Below are 21,565 nucleotides of genomic sequence, written 5' to 3' on the forward strand. Positions count from 1 at the left end.
CATGCTGTACATTGAATCCCCAGAACTTACTCATCTTACAACTGGAAGTTTGTACCCTGTGACCTCCTTCCCCCATTCCTCCCAACCCCACTCCTGGCAACCACCAATCTATTCTCCGTTTCTATAAATTCAGGGTTTTTTTAGATTCTGCATGTAAGTGAGATCAGACAGTATTTGTCTTTCTCTGACCTACTTCACTTAGCATAACACCCTTAAGGTTCATTCATGTTGTTGCAGACGGCAGGATTTCTTTCTTTTTCTGTGACGGAATAATTAAAGGCCTCTTAAAACCTGGTCTTGTTTGTAAGCAGACAGGGTAGGGGGTCCCTGGAGAAAGACAACCAGCATGGCTTTCTTGACATAAGAGAAGCCCTTTTGGCCTAAGCCATTTTTGATGTAAACCTGGCCACAATGCTTGCCCTTGAACAGGTCTCAGTAATAAGGATCTTAAGGAAACAAAAGAACAAACTGTTATCAGGCAAGAGAAGTAACAATAGCAAAGATAATAAATCAGTAAAGACTCCCAGTTCTATTTCAATGGTAAAGATAGCCTGAGCACTTTATTGAGCTGTCTTGCAGAATTTCAACCCCCCTGTCCAGCATTCAACCACTAGATCAACTGGAACCTAAGAGAGGATGCATAAACAAAGGAAAAGCAGTCAAGAAACAATAGTTCAGAGACTTCCTTGGTGGCGCAGTGGATGAGAATCCACGTGCCAGTGCAGGGGACACAGGTTTGATCCCTGGTCCAGGAAGATCCCACATCCCATGGGGCAACTAAGCCCGTGCACCACAACTACTGAGCCTGCACTCTATAGCCCACGAGCCACAGCTACTGAGCCCGCGAGCCACAACTACTGAAGCCCGCACGCCTAGAGCCCGTGCTCCGCAACAAGAGAAGCCACAGCAAGGAGAAGCCCGCGCGCAACGAAGAGTAGCCCCACCTCGCCACAGCTAGAGAAAGCCCGCTCGCATCTGCTTGCAGCAAGAAAGACCCAACGTAGCCAAAAATAAAATTAAATCTTTAAAAAAAATGAGAAAAAGAAAGAATAGTTCAGTGATAAAACAGAGTCCTATTTCCTCTTCAAGGGATGTACATAGCAATCTAAAGCATATCTTTGAGTTCTGAAGGAAGTAAGGCTCCCACCCAGGTGGAGGATGGAATGATGATGTTGACCTTCCCTGACCTTCATAACTTCAGTCAACTAAAGCGTGGACTCAGTCAACCTTTGCCCCAGTTCTGTCTGTGCTGAATTTTTCTCTGCACAAGCCCTTTCATGAATATGTATGTACCCTTAGCTTAAAACATACCCAATTTTGCTGTCTGGGGAGACACTGCTTTGGGAAAGATCCCTGGTGTTCTCTTTACTTGCTGCAATAATAAATCCTTCCTTCTCCCAGTCTTTGGCTTGGTTGTGTCTTTTGGCTGGACACCCACCAAGAAGCAAACCCAGTTTTGGGGTAACAGTCTTGGAGTCCCAGATGTCGTTTTAAAAAGTCATAGGGTTGGGACTTCCTTGGTGGTGCAGTGGTTAAGACTCTGTGCTCCCAACGCAGGGGGCCTGGGTTCGATCCCTGGTCAGAGAACTAGATCCCACGTGCATGCTGCAACTAAGAGTTCTCATGCCACAACTAAGGGGCCCATGTGCCACAACTAAGGAACCAGAGAGCCGCAACTAAGACCTGGTACAACCAAATAAAGTCATAGGGTCAACTCACGGCAGAGGAAATAAACCCTGCCTCTTGATGAGAGAAGCAACAAAAAGGCATGTAGGATGGAAGATAATGGTTGCAGTCATCTTTGGAAACAATTTACCACAAGCACAAATACCCAATAAAAATCCCCACTGAGGGACTTCCCTGGCCGTCCAGTGGTTAAGGTTTCATGTTTCCACTGCACGGGGCACAGGTTCCATGCATGGTCGGGGAACTAAGATCCCGCAAGCCACACAGTGCAGACAAAAAAAAAAGTTAAAAAAAATCCCCACTGACTTTGCCTCCAAACCAAATCCTGAAGTTTCCCTCAGGATACTGAGGATTCTCTTCATCTTCATTACCACCACCCTGGTCCAAGCTGTCATCATCCTGTGTTGAACTGAAATGACCTTCCTAACCGGTCTCGCAGCTTCCACTCTTGTTCCCATATCTTCACAGAGCCAGAATGATCTAAAAGATAATCAACTTATGTCATTTACCATGCCCCAAATCCCTCAGTGACCTCCTACTATTAAAATATCTTGGTTTACAAAACTCAATCTAGCCCTGCCTACATCTCTGATCTTATGTCACCCCAGGACATTTGTACTTGTTCTTTCCCTCTTTTTTGGAATGCTCTGTTCCTGACCAGCACCTTTATCTTTCATATAAATGTCACTTCAGCAGAAAAATCTTTATGAGCCACCCGGTCTAATGTAACCACCCAAACACAATCACTTTATCTCAATTTTCTGCTTATCATCACTATCAGATCTTTTGTTTGTTTATTTTGTCTCTACCACTAGAATACAACTTCCATGAGATCAAAGATCTTACCTTGCTTGTGGCTGTATTCCCATGCACCCATTAGTTGTTCAACAAATATCTGTTGACTGTTTGAGAGAGAGGATCAGGAGAATCCTGGTTATTATTCTGGTCTGGACCTCTCCCCATAAGTGCTGTCAGGAGATGGGAGGGAACTGGAACAGAAGCATGATTCACATGCCCTGCTCTGGCTATCTTGGCACTTAGCTTAGCTCCTTAATGGCTGGGGCTGGGTTGAGGTAGGGGCTGGTCTTCAGAGATGGGCTGGTTGGTCACAAGAGGAAGTGGAATGAAATGTGCATATGAGTCCCCTGGGAAATCTGGTTAAAGTGCAGATCTTGATCCAGTAGGTCTGGGGTGGGGCTTGAGATTGCAAAAGTTGATGATGCTGCTGGTACTCTGACCACACTTTAAGTAGCAAAGCACTAAGGCATTCCTATTTTCAGACAAATAACTCAAACCACATGGCTAGAGCTGGGACTTGCATTGATCTCCTGGGAGAAGGAGGTTATTATTAATCTTGGTTATGAGAAAACTCACAAGTCGTTGGGAATCATACATACATCTGTGGCATATCACTAGCTTTATTAACCCCATGTGAAAAAAGGAAAAAGCTTATTCAAATAACTCAAGGACAAAAGCCAACAAAACATTCATATTTGGGCCCCTGCAATGTCACATCAATACAATATATCCTTGAGCTATTCCTCTTCAATTGTTGTCTACATTATCCTACATTCCACTTTCACCAAGACATCATCATCTTTTGTGGTCATCTGTCAAATTTAGACCTTTTAAATACCCTTCCTATATTTGGGCAAATCCCACATTACAAGTCTTTCTACCCCAAAAGAGCAGCTGGGATGACTCAATTCTCAAGTTCACTTTTGCTCAGAAAAGCTGTGATCCGGACGTGCGATCTGGGGCTCCACCAGCCACCCTCACATCTGGGAGAATCTGATTAGGAAGAGAGCAGGGGAGGAAGCAGGCTCTACACAGAATTCCTCGTTGTATCCGTAGTTGGACTGTTTCTGTGTGCAATCCCAGGAGATTTCAAAACTGCTCAGTCTCATCTTCCTGAGGGTCTGTGAGCAGGTAACCTTGAATTAATTACTTTTGTTAAACTGGCTGGAGTGGATTCTGCTGTTTGCGCTATTATCTTCTACCTGTCAGGACTCCATTTGGGATTTTACCTGGTTACTCAAGTCTACTGAGATAAAAATAACATCTGATGCTTCTTGAACACTTACATGTAGACACTGTACTGTTTATAGTGCTTAAAGTTATAAAAACCCAACTCAAAGGGGTTCAAGTAACCAAGGGAATTTATTGGCTCACTGTAATTGAAAAGATGAGGGATAGATGCTTTGGGTATGGCTGGATGCAGGGACTCTCAATATCATCAGGATAAACTGTCTTCATCTGCAGTCTCTTCTACCCTGCAGTATAACATAGTGTATACTGTACTATGTGACTTATTTGGTTTTGATCCTATACTGTCAAGTGAAGTGTTGTTGGTTATCTTCCCATGTAAACATTTTATTCCAATTCCTGAAGCTGTGCTATCCAAAATGGTAGCTACAAGCCACAAGTAGCTAGTAAATTTATTAATTAAAATTAAATTAAAAAGCAATTCAGTTCCTCGGTTGCACTAGCCACATTTCAAATGTTCAATAGCCACATGACTTTTCACTGTCCAAAATCTTTATCACTTCCCGGGTCTTGCATGCTCTGACCCTTGCCTACCTACGTCTCCAGGCTTGCTTGGCACTTGCCTTCTCCCTTCCTAGGTTCTAGTCACACTGGACTTCCCTAAGTTCCTCGAACATGCCATGCTGTCTTGTCTCTGGGTTCTGTAAAGTGGTGATCTTCTGCCAGACACTGGGATTTTCCCCATCTGTGGCAGAGGTTGGTTAGTGTTTCAGCAAACTGTGGTAGGAGGTGGATGTCTCTCTTCCTTGGCACGTTGTCAGACTAGGTTTTCCAGCCCCTGCACCTAGATGTGCCATGTGTCTGAGTTTTGGCCAGTGAAATTTAAGTAGAAATGATGCATGCCTCTCTGTGCTTGGCCCCTAACACCTTCTAAGAGATTCTCCCTGCTCTTGCTAATCAGAGTGGGGGGCTAGAAACCAGGCAGCAATCAATATCACCAGACAGCTTGATACACATGCAGTATCTCATATCCACCCCCAGACCAACTTGAATCAGAATCTGTGTGGGTTTTTTTATTGTTGTTGTTGTTGTTCTAAATTTATTTATTTAGTTATTTATGGCTGCGTTGGGTCTTTGTTGCTGTGCGCGGGTTCTCATTGCGGTAGCTTCTGTTGTTGCAGAGCACGGGCTCTAGGCGCACAGGCTTCAGTAGCTGTGGCTCGAAGGCTCCAGGGCACAGGCTCAGTAGTTGTGGCGCACGGCCTTAGTTGCTCCACGGTATGTGGGATCTTCCCGGACCAGGGCTCGAACCCGTGTCTCCTGCATTGACAGGCGGATCCTTAACCACTGCGCCACCAGGGAAGCCCAGAATCTGTGTTTTTAACCTGATTTCCAAGTGATCTGTAGACACTGAAATTTGCTTGTTGGCTGCACGTATAGGATGTCAGGGAGATCTCCGGGATGCCAGGAAATGGAAGAGCCGCTAATGGGAAGATTCAAGAGTCCTTAACGACTGGATGGGGCAAAACCCCTCGCACAACCACCCCCTTACGCCTCTGACTGACATTTGTCCGTGAAGTGAATGAGAAATAAACCTTTCTTGGGTTTAGCCACTGAAATTTGAGGATTGTTTTTTTCCCACGTGTAATGTACCCTCTGCCTGGAACATTTATTCTTCCCCCCACCCTCCAATTTCTGTTCATTTGTACTCACACTTCACATCCCACCTCAAGTATCCTTCCTTCAGATAGCCTGCTCTTCCTCCAGAGCTCCTTAATTCAGTCCTCCAGACTAAGTCATTTCTGCCAGTAATAATTCTAATAATATCCTGTACTTTCTCTTCAAAGCAGTAATCACAATGGTAATTATATGAGTAATTGGCCAATTAGTTCCTTAATATTTTTCTATCCATCAGTATGTAATCTTCAGGGCAGGAAATACATCTATGGCTTTTGTTTACTAATACATCCCCAGCTCCCACCAGTGCCTTTCTCAGTAAATATTTGTCCCGTGATTAAATGAAGAAATGATCTGGCTGAGTCAAAAGCTTTGAATCCTGAAAGGCACATGTATATTTTTCTCAAGCACAGTTTTGGCAGGCAGGGAGAAATAATAGCTAACATTTGTAAAACAGTTAATTATCATGTGCCAAGCACTTGCTAAACACTTACAAGAGTTCCTATTTAATCATCACAGTAGCCCTGAAAGGTAAATTCTATTATTATCTCAGTTTACAGTGAGACAACTGAAGTATCAGAGAGGTGAGGAAATTTGCCCAGGGTCACACAGCTAGTGAGTGTTGGCTGTATACCTGAAACAGGCAGCTGACTCCAGGGTTCATGGACCTAACTGCTTAAGTTACTGCTTTAAGCCTTGCCAAAGTAATGACTGCCATTTAAAAATATATTATTTTATTGAAGTATAGTTGATTTACAATGTTGTGTTAATTTCTGCTGTACAGAAAAATGATTCAGTTATACATATATATGTGTATATATATACATTCTTTTTCGTATTCTTTTCCATTATGGTGTATCACAGGATGGCTCCCTGTGCTATACAGTAGAACCTTGTTGCATCTTATCCATTGCATCTTATCCAGATGTTGTTGCATCTTACCCATTCTCTATATAATAATTTGCATCTGCTGATCCCAAACTCCCAGTCCATCCCTCCCCACCCCCTCCCCCTTAGAAACCACAAGTCTACTCTCTATGTCTGTGTTGATTGCCTTTTTTTTTTTTTTTTTTTTTGGCTGCACCATGTGGCATGTGGGATCTTAGTTCCCCGACCAGGGATCGAACCCGCTCCCCCCCCACCCCCCCACAGTGGAAGCGTGGAGTCTTAAGTGCTGGACCACCAGGGAAGTCCCTTGACTGCCATTTTTTATTTGTCTTATTCATCTGGATCTATAGGAGAAGCCAGAGAGGAGTACCACCCTGTCTTTACTTATCAAAATTTGATTGTTGTGAGTGAAGCTTACAACATATTCAAATATTTCTTCTTCCCTTTTTTTAATATTTATTTATTTTTAAATTTTTGGCTGCGTCGGGTCTTAGTCGCAGCACGCGGGATCACGGGGTCTTTCGCTGCGGCGCACGGGCTCTTCATTATGGCGCGCAGGCTTCTCTCTAGTTATGGGGTTCTGTAGCCTGCAGCACACGGGCTCTCTAGTTGAGGGCTTAGTTGCTCCACGGCATGTGGGATCTTAGTTCCCCGACCAGGGATCAAACCCGCGTCCCCTGCATTGGAAGGCAGATTCTTAACGACTGGGCCACCAGGGAAGTCCCTCTTCTTTCCTTTTTAAATTTCATGTGCATCCATAAGCCTCGTACAGTAACTAAATTACCTTCTTCTTGGTTTATAGGTGAGTGAGTACGCTTTCCATAAGCAACTTACTTTTTTTACACTTCCCCTTTTTCACTCATGAAAAAGCAAGAACAGAGACTATTTTTTTCCTTTACATGTTTTTTATATAAGTAGCTTTGCAATACGTAAGTCATACAGCCTCCTCTGGTGGTAAACAGGTGCAAGTTTCTACGGAACAAAAAAATGTCTTTTTTTTTTTTTAAAGCATGGTGTGGGATTTACATGTCAAGCTTCAGTAGGAAATACAGTTTGCTTTCTTTTTCAAGCAATGGTAAAGGGCTGGCACTGAACCTTCCACCTTCTTATGAATATTGGAATATATTTGAGTGACCAGAGTTAAGAATTCAGTTTGTGATAGGTTTTTATCTGTGCAAATTGAAATAAAACCTTTGTAGCGGGGAACCTTTAACCTCATGACCCTAAAAACTCATTCAATCTGCAAAGGACACAAGGCATTGTGGGGAAAAGAAAACTAAGTAGAGCTGCTGCTTCTCATCTTTTGGAGGAAAGAAAACATAAATCCAGGAATTTAAATATATATATAAAATAAAATATTCACAGGATAGAATGGCCATGAGAAACTGCACTCCAGATGTGCCACTTTCCCTGACCAGCTGTCTTCCAGTCTCTTAGATGGAAGCTGGCACTGAGCAGCGTGGTGACACAGCGGCCACCGTGGTTTGCCCCTGTGCTGGGTAAAGGGCCGTAGGAACTCCGTCGGCAAACCTGAAGCAGCACATAGGAACGGGTCACAGAGAACTGACAGATTGGAGAGGTAGAAAGCCAGAGAATTCATGGTCAGCCAACTGGGAGGGTTCCCCATCTCAGCCCAGAACAACTATGAACCACCTGTCTGTGATGACAAGAAGCTGGACTTTGAGAACTCACACTGGAGCCAAGCAGGTGGGTCAGGCTGTTGGGCTGGGGTTCTCGCAATGGTCAGAGACACACCAACCGAAACCTGGTCTTCGTCTTCACTGCCTCTGGACCTGGGAACAGGCCTGGTGTCTACCGTCCCTCAGAGAAGAGCTCATGGCAGTGAGGCCCATCTTTCTGCACTGAAGAAGCCCACAAATCCTTGGAACCCAGCTCATGGGAAGTCTTTTATCTCTAGAGCAAGGTGGAGTGGTGGGCTTGGAAAAGAACAGAAAAGAATGGGACATAACTCATTTCATAGGTTGCCAGCTGCACACCAATAAACAAGCTTCTGCTCAACGGGTCTGACTATAAAATTGAGCTATAATTTTCATCAGTGATTCAGGTCCATCTGAAAAACAGGGCTGATGCCACTTCCTCCAAAAGGCCATCCCTGTCCCTCCCTTCCTCTCTATAATACCCTATACATGGTTCTTTCATTTTACCCAAACTGACGTATTATGGTCACCTATTTACATATCAGTTTCTCCCAGTGGTTAGACTGTAAGCTTTTTGAGGGCAAAAATAGTATCTTTCAGTCAACCAATATTTCTCTTCCAAGCTCCTGGCCTACATCCTGTCCCATGTGGGCACTCAAATATGTGTTGACTGAGAGAAAGGAGAGAATTCCATGCAAGAGGAACCAATGAACCAAAGCAGAGATGGCAAGGAACATGGCCTGGATAGACAGTGGATAGAATAGTCTGGTTGGCCCAGAGAGGTCAGGTGGGGAAGTAGAAGAACGAATGTTGGAAAAGCAGTGTTGGAGCCAAGTTGTAGAGGATTTTGAATGTTGAGCTACAGAATTTGTACTTTATTTTTAGAGGTACTACAGGGCCAGTAAGGATTTTTAAGCTGAACAAAAATGCTGAAAATAGTTTGTGGGGGGGGTAGGGAAGTTGGCTGCGACATCATTGTATGGGATGCACTGGAAAGAAAGCAGAAAGAGCAGTGAGGAAAGCTGTATGAGTCTTTCAGGCGACTGGGGTTCTGCCTCATTTGGGTTCCGTGACTGAGAGAAGATCTGCTTGTGGGGAGTTTATCAGTTTATTCATTACATGTAATGTAAAGTACATCCGTAACAACACTGGTAAAATGCAGAGGTAACAGAGGCTTAGGGTGATCCCAGGGGGACGGCTGGAGACTGGAGGCTCTCCAGAAGCCTAATGAGGCAAGCGTCCCAGGCCTTTGTGCCCTCAGCTGAGCGCAACTCTCAGAGAAGGATGCGGTTTAGAGCCTTCAGCAGCCAACATCCCAGCAGCTGGGGGAGCAAGCACCATGGCTGTGAAGTGGGGCTCTGGGCGGGGCAGCACAGCATCCGCTACATTGAAATGGAAAGGATTCCAGATAACATAAAGGAACTGACAGATTGCTGTGGCTGGTTGCACATAGAGTAATGGGAGGAGACTCTAGTTTCACTCTCTGTGACAGAAGAAAGAAGGTTATGTTGATTCAGTAAGGGATACTTCTCATTGAATTCGACAATATTGGACTTCTAAACTCAAGAATGGCAAAGAAATCAGGAATTTCTATAATTCCTGACTAGGTTTGTTTTTCCCCCACACTCAGAAGATTGACCATTTTAAAATCCCATATTGCTGGGGACTTCCCTGGCGGTCCAGTGGTTAGGACTCTGCGCTTCCACTACTGGGAGCACCGGTCGGGGATCTAAGATCCCGCAAGCCGCGCGGCGTGGCCAAAAAATAAATAAATAAATAAAATTAAAATTAAATCCCATATTGCTGATGAGTCTCTTGCCTACCCCTTGCCCTCCAGGCCATTGCCTGCCCCCAACCTGACTTATTTATTTTTGGTATCCACGGTCTCCTTTCTGCCCTCACTTGCCTTCCCACTCAGCTTAGATTCCCTGGTCCATCACATTGCTCACTCTTGCTAATCTCCTCAATTCCCTTGTTCCTTTGCCCTTTCTCGTGCTGTCTAGACCCTATGTAAATCCAAGTCTCCACATCCTCAGCGCCTGTACCCCAGGAACTGAGTGATCACTGAAGAAAATCACACAACTGGGAAAAATCGGGGCCACCAATCTCACTGGGCCCTCAGCACTGCCTGGCACACTGTTTCCCTCGGCCCTTGCCTTTCAACACTCCTCAATATTATTTCAGACGTTGCTCTGAACTTCAAGGTGCCAATTTCCTTACCTCCCCCATCACTCTCAGCAAATGACCTCTCCTTCATAGGGTCCAGCATTCAGATGAAAACTTCCTCAACTTACTGTCCTGAAACTTATAACCTTCTTTATGTCCAAAGTTATTTTTTTGCTCTTCTTCCTTAATATGGAAGGGGTAACTCTTCTGTCTGCCTGTGCTCTGGATCCCATCCCAGTTTGTTTAGAATGGTGGTGATTACAAGAAGCAATATCCAACTTACAGAATAGCCTAACCTATGAGGACAGTTGTTCTCCCACAAGACAGGACTTGAGTCATCACAGACACGGGTGCTTTCCATATTCCATTCTACCATTCTCAGAGAGTTGGCAATGTCGTTCCTCTGGCCATAGCAGTACCAGGCAGCATATGCACACGGAGAAGCGTTGTGCTTTCTTCCATGTGTCTCTTTTTTTTTTTTTTTTGCAGTACGCGGGACTCTCACTGCTGTGGTCTCTCCCGTTGCGGAGCACAGGCTCTGGACGCGGGGCGGGGATGATCTCCTCCACATTTAAGGTCTCAGAAATGCCAAGAATGGCATCTCCCGGTGACTAGCGCCACTTCTCTTTATAGATTGTGAAGTGGTTCTCACTACTGCCCCCTTAGCCGTGCCCGGGAAACCACAGTGACATTTCCCACATTAAAGGAACCAAGCCTAAGAAGACTACAATTCCCGTCATGCCTCAGGAAGGCGCCGCCGCCGCCACTTAGCGATTAGTCAGCCTTTCCGCTGCCTCCTGCCACTTCCGCGACTGCAGGGCCTGCGGCGTCGCGGGCGCCCGCACGCACCGACTTGCCAACGAGACAAGGCACGGGGGCGCGGTGCCGACGGCGACGCGTGGCGTCATGTGTCGCGGGGTGCGCCTGGGCCTGCGCGCTTGCGCACGTTTTGGGGGCCGCTGACGGGCTTGCGCGCCGGTGCGGAGCCGGAGGCGGGCCGCGGGGCCCAACGACGGAGAGGGCGGGGCAAGCTCCGGGACCGAGGCGACAACACACTGAGCGAGCGCCTGTGCCCGAGGGCAGCGATGCTGTGGTTCCAGGGCGCCATTCCGGCCGCCATCGCGTCGGCCAAGAGGAGCGGCGCGGTCTTCGTGGTGTTCGTGGCAGGTGAAGGAGGCGAGGGCCCGAGACGTGGCCGGGACACCCCCTCCGGCCTACTTCTAATCCCAGGGGCCCCCAGCCTTTCCTCCGGGCGCCGAGAGGCCCGGGCTGCCCGTCTCCCTGGCGTCTCAGCTCCTCCCCCGTCCGTTTGGAGCGCACCGGGCCTGGCCCCCACCGCGCGCTTCTCCCGGCCCCCGGCGGAAGGCACGGCCCCGGCCTCGCCCCCAAAGCGCGCCGAGTCCCGCGGTCACCTCCCTGCGCGGGGCGAGGGGACGGGAGGAGCAGGCCCTCGCCGCTCAGCCCGCAGCACCCCGCCGAGCCTGACCCCGCGCGTACACTGACGCCACCGCCGTCTCCCGGGCCCCCCGGGTAGGGCGCTCTGTCCCCGAGGATCCACTTCGGGAGGCTTTAACGCCCGTGTAGTTAGTGTGTAGGTGGGAAGAGAGACGGGCCATTAGGCAGGCAGTTTTACTTGTAATTAGTTGTGGGCTGTCAGGAAGAAAGCTGTGTCATCGGTAATCAACAAAGAGAAAGCATCTGATGTCCACGGTTACTGGCTTTCGTATGTTCCTGAAACGCAAACTTTTGAGGTCTATATAGGTTTGATTTTTTTTTTACAGTGATATGGGAGTGGTGAATCTAATGTGGAATAATTGTTTTCTTGCAAGTTGATTTTTTTTTAAACCATTTGTTTAGAAGAAGTAGACACACCAGCCTTGGTTCTTTTTGTTGTCTTCCTAGTCTCATAGCTACAGTTTCAGAAGGTGTACTAACTCATTTACGCCGTGTTGCTCTGGGTTATTTTGCTCCGTATTTTATTACTGAAATCTTCTAGATTTACCGTAAACCTTTGCTTCTGTGAGGTTTTGCTGGTCCTCATTACATGAACCAAATCAGTGTTTGTGACTACCGTTAATTTGAGGTGTATTATTTCAACTATTTGTGTTTAGTAACGGTTTATTCATCATTAACTCATGACTTGGAAGGCTAGGTAATAGCCCTATAACTTTGTGCACTGCAATGAAGAGCAAGTTGCTGGAATATGAATTTCATTTAACATTAAATTTAGAATTTTGAATTGTTTTAAATTATGCTAAAATGTAAGCCCAGTGCTGTTAATTAGAAGAGCTGGAGTAGTTTACATTCTCTTACGCTTTTTTAGAGTTATATTTCACATAAATAAGTAACTGCGGTAAACTTTTAAGGAAATAAGTGGATTAAAAGGGAAAGGAGGGCTTCCCTGGTGGCACAGTCGTTAGGAATCTGCCTGCCAGTGCAGGGGACACAGGCTCGATCCCTGGTCTGGGAAGATGTCACATGCCGCGGAGCAGCTAAGTCCGTGTGCCACAAATACTGAGCCTGCGCTCTAGAGCCCGCAAGCCGCAACTACTGAGCCCATGTGCCTAGAGCCTATGCTCTGCAACAAGAGAAGCCACTGCAATGAGAAGCCCTTGCACCGCAAAGAAGAGTAGTCCCTGCTCTTTGTAACTGGAGAAAGCCCCCGCGCAGCAATGAAGATGCAATGCAGCCAAAAATAAATAAATAAAATAAATACATTTATTTTTTAAAAAGTAGTCCTGATTTATTTAAAAAAAGGGGGGGGAAAGGAAAATTAATGATACTTAGTATGCTTATTAAGAGTACAGTAATAGTTTTAATGACATTTTAAGTTGTGTTTTTCATATATAATCTCAATTGATCCTGGCAGTTGGTAAAACAGGGCTTATTATGCCCATTTTATAGATGAGGGAACTTAAGTCCACAGTGGTTAAATGACATACACCAGTGTCACAAAAAGGATTTATATCTTGTCTTGACAGATTTTTTTTTAGCAGCTTCAAAAAAAAAAGTCTCTTTTTTGTTTCTCAAGAAAAAAGCTGAACAGTTGTAGAATTTAGGTAGTAATTGAAATTGGTGTAGAAATCAAGAAATCTAGGATTATGGTAGTCATATTTTTAAACAGAAAACACATTTGATGGTATCCAAAGGTTCCTAGAAGGCACTCCTGGGCTAACCAGTTAATTTGAAAGAAGAAATGCTAGATTTAATTAACAAATATTTGGAAACCCATTTGGAAACAGTAGTGCTAATTATTACAATAGAAAAATAAAGTTATAGATCTTTGGGGCTTTGTGTGTATATATAATACATACATTCTTCAATTAACTTTTTACTGATGAGCATGTATCTATACTTTTATTTATTTTTTTCTTTTATACATTTATTTATTTTATTTATTTTATCTTTGGCTGCATTGTGTCTTCGTTGCTGTGTGCAGGCTTTCTCTTGTTGTGGTGAGCCGGGGCTACTCTTCATTGCAGTGCACAGGCTTCTCATTGTGGTGACTTCTCTTGTTGTGGAGCACGGGCTCTAGGCACAGGAGCTTCAGTAGTTGTGGCTCTTGGGCTCTAGAGCGCAGGCTCAGTAGTTGTGGCTCTTGGGCTGTAGAGCACAGGCTTAGTAGTTGTGGTGCATGGGCTTAGTTGCTCCACGGCATGTGAGATCTTCCCCGACCAGGGCTTGAACCCGTATCCCCTGCATTGGCAGGCGGATTCTTAACCACTGCGCCACCAGGGAAGCCCTGTTGTATGCTTTTAGAATATCAGTGACTGTTGAATGTTTGCAGGAGGACTGTTAGCAGTCTGCCGAAGGAGTCAGTCCTTTGACTCATTGAAAATACTGTTGGTTTTTCTAGAGTTTTAGGAAGTTAATCTCCAAGATTAGGTAGGATTAGTGTCACTCCAGGAGTATGTAGACAGTGGAGTCATGAAACTGCAACACTTATAGATTGCTTAGACCTCTGTTCTTGACTTTGAAGAATACAGCCAGAACTCATGATTTTCTTAGGTCTGAGACCTCGATAGTAATATACCAACTCACTGAAAATTAAAAAGATATAATAGTTGGAAGGAGTGGTCTTAAGGGTAATCTTTGCTTCATATAACCACTCAAGTGGGAAGCATTTTCGGTAGATTGTTTATATTTTACTGAAATTTTCATGGATGAATTAAAGAATATGTAGGATTGATGTTAAGAGACTAGAGAGATTACTACTAGTTAAGTCAGTGAGTTAACAAGGATTTTCAAAGTATTATAGCTGTGTAAGTTGAAAGAAATAAAACTGAAGAAGATTTTGGTTCTATTCTTGGGAAGACAGAATAATCTGACAAGGATTCTGAAGTAGAGGTGTGGGTTCACTGACTAGTGTTGCTAGTTGGCTAAAATCTCTGTGACTGACAGACACTATTTCATGCCTCTTTTTTTGGTTAAAATAGACTAAAAAACCCTTTAGGTTTTGACCAGTTGAGTTTTTCTAGGTTGGAGTTACTGATTGTAGGGTCTGCAGCTCTTTGCTTCAGAGTTTGTACTATTCTTTTTTTTTGCGGGGGGGGAGGTACGTGGGCCTCTCACTGTTGTGGCCTCTCCCGTTGCGGAGCACAGGATCCGGACGCGCAGGCTCAGCAGCCATGGCTCACAGGCCTAGCTGCTCCGTGGCATGTGAGATCCTCCCGGACCAGGGCACGAACCCGTGTCCCCTGCATCGGCAGGTGGACTCTGAACCACTGTGCCACCAGGGAAGCCCTGTACTATTCTTTTAAGTGGCTTTACTTTTGAATACTGCTCATACCACCAAGGATGTAATGTTTTCTCCTAAAATCTTTGGCCCACCTAACTCCACAGCATAGTTCATAATTTGATTAAAAATAAGAAACTAAAGGTACTGAAGTTGGCAATTAATAATCCCACCCAGCAGTGTTAAGATAACTCTTGCTGAGTTAATGTAATTCCGTTCAGTCTTCCATCTCTGTTGGTCAAGCAGTTGCTGCTGCACTAGCCTGACTCATGGACAGACATTGCTAGTGGGGATGGAACACTTGAGACCCTATCCACGTCATACAGCATGGGTGAGGGAGTGAAGGACATCGGCCTGAGAAGTGGCAGATCCATCCTTCCAGGCACCAACTTGACATCCCCACTTGGATGCCTCACAGGATTCTCAAGCCTAAAAGTATTACTGCTTGAACCTGTTTTTTTCCCCCCACTGTTCTAAGTAAATGGCACCACCTTACATCCAGTTGGAGAAACCTAAGTGTGAGCGTCATCTCTGGACCCTTAACTCTTCAGTCTCATCTTGTCTCCTGCGCCCTGTTGTTCCCAACACTTGTAATCACACAGCCCTTTCCCTACATGGAAATTCCTTCTGTGTAGTGAACTCTTCTGGCTTGTGGCATGACTCAGCTCTTGCATCCTTTAGGTCTCACCTTAAATATCACCTCAGAGAGGGCTTCCCTGACCAATCTAAAGAGGTCTTGTTTTTTTTCTTCAGTGCGTTACACACTATAACTACTTAGAGTTACCAAACAAGTACTTTTTTTTTGTATCTTTAGATTTTAAGCTCCACTGAGGGCATACAGTATCTCATTTGTTTTATATTTAGTTTGTAGCTCAGTGCCTAGCACAACGTAAATGTGGAATAAAATAGTGAATGTATGAAAGAAAGAATGAACGAAAAAGATCCCTATCACCTCACAGCCTTCTCTAAGTTTAGTAAAAATGTTCCTATGTAGCTATCTTCTAGGTTGATAATCCTGTCATTTACTTGGAATTTTACATCTCTCCTCACCCCATAGTGTCTGAAGATGTGCTCAGAATGATCTCACTGCAAATGATAGTTTTCCCGTTTGCTGCTTCAACATCTAGGGGTCTGCTAATGGGCATTCTTTTGGTCTTGGTCTGTGGATGCATTCTAGTCCCTGTCTACTTTTCCGTGGCCAGATTTCTCAAGCCCCTTATTACTGAATATTAGATACCAGAAATTTAGCTATTCATTCCACAAAATACTTATTGAGAGCCTGCTATATTCCAGGTATTTTACTGTAGGCCAGGTTCTGTTGTAGGCATTTGAGTTATATCAGTAAATAAAAAGGAAAACAGTCCTTGCTCTCATGGAACATACATTCTAGTGCAGGGAGACAGACAATAAACAGTAAACGTAATAAGTAAAACGCATAGTCTATTAGAAGGTGATAAGCATTACAGGAAAAAAAGGCAGGAAATGAGGGAGCTTTGGGAATATCTGAAGTGTGTAATTTTATTTTATTTTATTTTTTTGCCATGCTCTGCAGCTAGTGGGATCGTAGTTCCCCGACCAGGGATTGAACCTGGGTCCCCTCAGTGAAAGCACCAAGTCCTAACCACTGGACCACCAGGGAACTCCCTGAAGTGTTTAATTTTAAGGTAGTGATTAGGGAAAGTTTGTATTGAGAGATAATATTTGAGCAAGGACTTAAGGGAGTTGAGAGTTAACTGTGTAGGTCGCTGGGGGAAGAATATTCCAGGCAGAGGAAACAACTAGTACACAGACCTATGGCAAGAATGTCTTTAATATTTGAGGAATAGAAAGGAAAGGGACAGGAAGGAAAGCGACAGCAAAAAAATAAAAGGAAATGAGGTCAGAGAGGTAACTGAAGGCCTGAGGTCATTTGTAAGGACTTTTGCTTTTACTCTGAGAGAAATAGGGAGCTATTGTAGAATTTTGATCAGAGGGTTGATGTAATCTGACTTTTTATTTTATTTTATTTTTGGCTGCGCCACAGTTTGTGGGATCTTAGCTCCCCCACCAGGGATTGAAATTGAACCCTGGCCCTCGGCAGTGAGAGCGTGGAGTCCTAACCACTGGACTGCCAGGGAAGTCCCTGATCTGACTTTTTAAAGAAAGGTGCTTTAAAAAAAAAATATATATATATATATATATATATTTATTATTATTATTTAATATTATGGCTGTGCCACACAGCATGCGGGATATTAGTTCCCCTACCAGGGATCGAACCTGCACCTGCTGCAGTGGAACGCAGAGTCTTAACCACTGGACTGCCGGGGAAGTCCCTGGATATATTTTGGAGATGCCGTCAGTTGAAGGCAAGAATAACTAAACTTTTTGGCCTGAGAACTGAAAGGATGTTGTTACCCATTAACAGATAACTGAAATGGGGAAGGCTAAGGGTGGATTAAATTGGGGAAGGCGGGAACACACATGGGAAGAAAGTGGCTTACAAAAGAGTAGGTATAGAAAGATCTCATTTTTGTAAAGCAAAAAATGTGACCTGAAGCCTTTTTAAGCATAAATTGGCAACGGTTGCTCACCTTTGAAAAAGCACTTAGCTCTGCTAACCTCAGAAATATTTTTCAGTGACTTAACTCAGGTAAGTTTCCCTTTGCCCACTAAGTGGTTATGCCAAAATCTGGATATTACAAGTCTAAAATGGAAATAATCTCTTGATAGGTATAACTTTTAAAACATTTTGTCCCTGAGGTATGGCATACAGTATATTAAATGAAATATATTCAGTGAACAACTAGATGAATTTTTATAGATGAATACACTTGTGTAACTATCATTCAGATAAGATATAAACATTTCCTATCATATGATATTACTTATATGTGGAATCTGAAAAACAAATGATGCAAATGAACTTATTTACAAACTAGAAACAGATTCACAGAGAATGAATTTATGGTTACCAGGGGGGAACAGGGGGGTAGGGATAGATTGGGAGTTTGGGATTGACATGTACACACTACTGTATTTCAAATGGATAACCAACAAGGACCTATGGTATAGCACAGGGAACTCTGCTCAATATTCTGTAACAACCTAAATGGGAAAAGAATTTGAAAAAGAATAGATCCATGTATATGTATAACTGAATCACTTTGCTGTAGACCTGAAACTAACAGAACATTGTTAATCAACTATGCTCTAATATAAAATAAAAATTTAAAAAAAGATATAAACATTTCCAAGACCCCCAATCAGTAGTAGCTCTACCAAAGTAGTCACCGTGCTGAATTCTGTCACCATAGATTAGTTTTGGATCGGTGTAACTTTTATAATTAGTATGCCTATAACAAAAGACAGGTCCAAAACTGCAGACAGGATTGCACCTGCTTCTGTCTACCTTGGAGGAATTCTGGAAAATAAGTGGGGTGTGTGTGGAGGACATTGAACTCAACAGAAAGATGCTGCATAAAGGAAAAGTATTGTACATTTATTTTCTAAAATCATATGTAGAAAAGCCAAAGTAGTCACATTTCTGCCCATGACTTCTAATTATTGTGATAATATTTGCATCATAATTCGGATGTCTTCATTTAGAAAACACTTTGTATAATCTAAATAGCAGTATTTTGTTTATTACATTATTATTATTATTTTTTTTGCGGTATGTGGGCCTCTCACTGCCGTGGCCTCTCCCGTTGTGGAGCGCAGGCTCAGCGGCCATGGCTCATGGGCCCAGCCGCTCCGCGGCATGTGGGACCTTCCCGGACCGGGGCATGAACCCGTGTCCCCTGCATCGGCAGGCGGACTCTCAACCACTGCGCCACCAGGGAAGCCCTCATTACTTTTTATTTATGTTAACAACGCATATAAGTCACACTTTTCATTTATGGAAAATTCAGTTTTCAAATTTGGTAGAAAATATTATTTGTGAGATTACATTTTATTTGAAGTTCCAGATTTCCAGGGACAAGAATCAGCAGATACTTTCCTTATGTTTTAAGAATGCTTGAAATGTTTTACAGGTGATGATGAGCAGTCTATACAGATGGCTGCAAGTTGGGAAGATGAGAAAGTGACAGAAGCATCTTCAAACAGTTTTGTTGCTATTAAAATCGATACCAAAAGGTTTGCTTATGTTTTAATCTTGTAATTAAAAAATGTTTTAACCATTGTCTTTGGTTGCGATTTATGGTGATACTCTTAGACTATAAGAATGTTGATTTTTGTCTAAGACATTTTAGGGACTTAAATTCTGATTGCCATTTTTCAAGTTCATCATTATATCATACTGAAAAACTTATGAATTCTTGGTCTACCAAGTAGCTATGTGACATGCACCAGTAATGCAAAGGAACTGTGGTCCTGAAATATCTCTGAAAGGTTGACCACTCTTTTGGATCCTATTTTTGAAAATGGAACTGTTTTATTCAATAAGAATAAGGACATTTATAGGTCCATTGTAGGACCTGATAACCACAAGTCTGTTTTATTTGTTAAAACATCCCTCTTCCCCCCGTTAAATTTTTTTTTGGGTGGGGGATAGAGAATTTCAGACACACACAAAAGTGCTTGAGTAGTGTAATGAACCCCCTTGTACTGTCAGCTACTTTGACAGTTATCAACTCATGGTCAGTCTTGTTCATCTATTCCCTCACCCACTTCAACTCATCCCATATAATTTTTTTTTTTATAATTTTGAAATAAATCTCAGTCATCATATCACTTCATCTATAAATATTTTGGTATGTCTCTGAAAGATAAGGATTCTTAATTTTTTTAACGTAACTGTAATACTTCAAAAATGAATCTAATTTCTTAACTTGAAATATCTACTCAGTGTTCAAATTTTCAGTTCTCTCATCAGTCATGGTTTTATTATTAATTTAATTTATTACAGTTTGGTTCAGGATCCATCAAGGTCCACACATTGTGATGCATTGATCTCTCTCAAATCTCTTACTCTGTAGGCTTTGCCTCTATGTCTCTCTCTTTGTCTTTTTCTTTGAAGTTTATTTTTTGGGGAAACTGGGTCATTTGTTATGTAGTTTTCTACAGTACGGGTTTTGTTCATTGCAGCTCTGTTAGTGTCATTTAGTTTATTACTCTGTCCTCTATTTTCTGTAAAGTGACAGTTGGATTCAGGTTAGGTTTTTTCCCCCTTAAGACTACTTCATAGATGGTGGTAAGTCTTCCATTCTTCCATTAGAGGGTACATAATGCTCTGTTGTTTCTCTTTATGATGTTAGCAGCAGCCATCAATGATAAATGCCTGGAAACATTAATTCATTAGCAGTTTTAAAGTGGTAGTTCTGTCCTTTTGATATTGGTAATATCAAAATGAAAATTACTGTCAAGATTAAAATATTCAGAAATTTACTTATAAGTTTGTAAACTTTTTATTTAAAAATTTTCTTTATTAACAAAGCATCACAAAGCAAATCATAGTATAGTCTGCCTCACAACAGCAGCAGTTACTGAACTATATATTTATTGAGCTGTAATCGTTTTTTAAGAGTCTACTGTGTCATTGATATTGTTCATTATCTTCCAGAAGCACCTTTTAGAGTCAGTAATGGCAGGAGGAATGTAGAGGTTTATTGGGAATGTGGAAGAAATGAGAATTTCAGAATTGTTGGGCTTTATATACAGACTGATATATCCAGTATTTTTATTTATTTATTTATTTTTATCCAGTATTTTTAAAAACAAATTTCTATTAGCAGATGCAGGGATACCTGTGTATAGTGATGGTTGATGTTTGTTTCATTATGGACAGTCTACTAATAGAATCTAGTGTGTCTTTTAAATTATGAAAAGTAAATTTTATTTATTATATAATAATAACAAAGCTACCTAATGTTCTAGGAACATGTTAGTTTATGTTATGTCCTGCATTGAAAATAGATTGGTAGGAAATGCATCAAAAGTTTACAGTGGTTATTTCTGAGAAGGTAGGATTCTTGGTAATTTTTTTCTTTATACTTTTGTGTTTTCAGATGTTTTTATGAGAATCATGCCTTATATTCAGAGAAAATGAAGCAAATTTCTGGTTCTTAGAAGCATTAATTTGATTCTTGGAATTACTCATCTACATTGATCAGTGTCTTTTATTCGTATTATAGTGTAAAGTCTCTCTCCCATCCCTGTCCTTGACCACCCAGTTCTCTTCTCTGGAGGCAACCAAATCAAGAAAATATATTTGTTTTCCTCCCCTTTTTTACAAAAATGGTAGTAGTTTGACATACTTTTTTATGCCTTTTTCCTTTTTGTAATTGCACGATTCATCAGTTTTTATTGGTGGATATTTAGGTTGTTTTGAATCCTTTGTTGTTATAAAGTATTATCACTTGCACAAATAAGTCACAGGTATTAATATCTTCTTACTACAAGTTAAGATACTGTATTCAGAAATACTTGCTGCTGAGGAAGCCACATGGGGAAGATGCTAAGTTGCTTTTTAGGTGCCAGATCTGGCCACCAGTTTGTGGGTTGCAAGAACAAGTGCTCTTTAATATGAAAATTATAAAACAAACCATAAAAGGTCTGTGAGATAAGGATTACGTTTTTCCTCTTTCAGTTGATGGCTATGAAAGGAACTAACAGTTTCAGAAAAACACTTGTAATTGCTACAGTAAATTTTTATAAAAACAACTCAGTATTTGGGAAGTACTTGTATTCATCTAGTGATTTTCTGTTTGATTTTGTTTTACAGTGAAGCCTGCCTACAATTTTCACAGATCTGTATCCTTTCCATGAAGAATTGGTTTTATATATA

At 42.6% G+C, this 21,565-nt stretch overlaps 1 protein-coding gene across 2 annotated transcripts in view; it reads left to right on the forward strand.

The window, feature by feature from the left end:
* The first annotated feature begins 10,933 nt into the window (after positions 1-10,933).
* The window catches only part of UBXN4 (UBX domain protein 4), a 33,248-nt gene continuing 22,616 nt past the window's right edge, over positions 10,934-21,565 (forward strand). The window contains exons 1-3 of one of the 2 annotated variants that reach the window (XM_060106710.1): positions 10,934-11,228; positions 18,813-18,915; positions 21,503-21,531. In XM_060106710.1, coding sequence (XP_059962693.1) covers positions 11,147-11,228; positions 18,813-18,915; positions 21,503-21,531 — 214 coding nt within the window. In that variant the 5' untranslated portion in view covers positions 10,934-11,146. The remainder of the gene's footprint in view (positions 11,229-18,812; positions 18,916-21,502; positions 21,532-21,565) is intronic. The other variant, XM_060106709.1, reaches the window with a different exon arrangement.

The sequence above is a fragment of the Mesoplodon densirostris genome, chromosome 8 (genome assembly GCF_025265405.1).
Source record: "Mesoplodon densirostris isolate mMesDen1 chromosome 8, mMesDen1 primary haplotype, whole genome shotgun sequence".
Classification (NCBI taxonomy): Eukaryota; Metazoa; Chordata; class Mammalia; order Artiodactyla; family Ziphiidae; genus Mesoplodon; species Mesoplodon densirostris.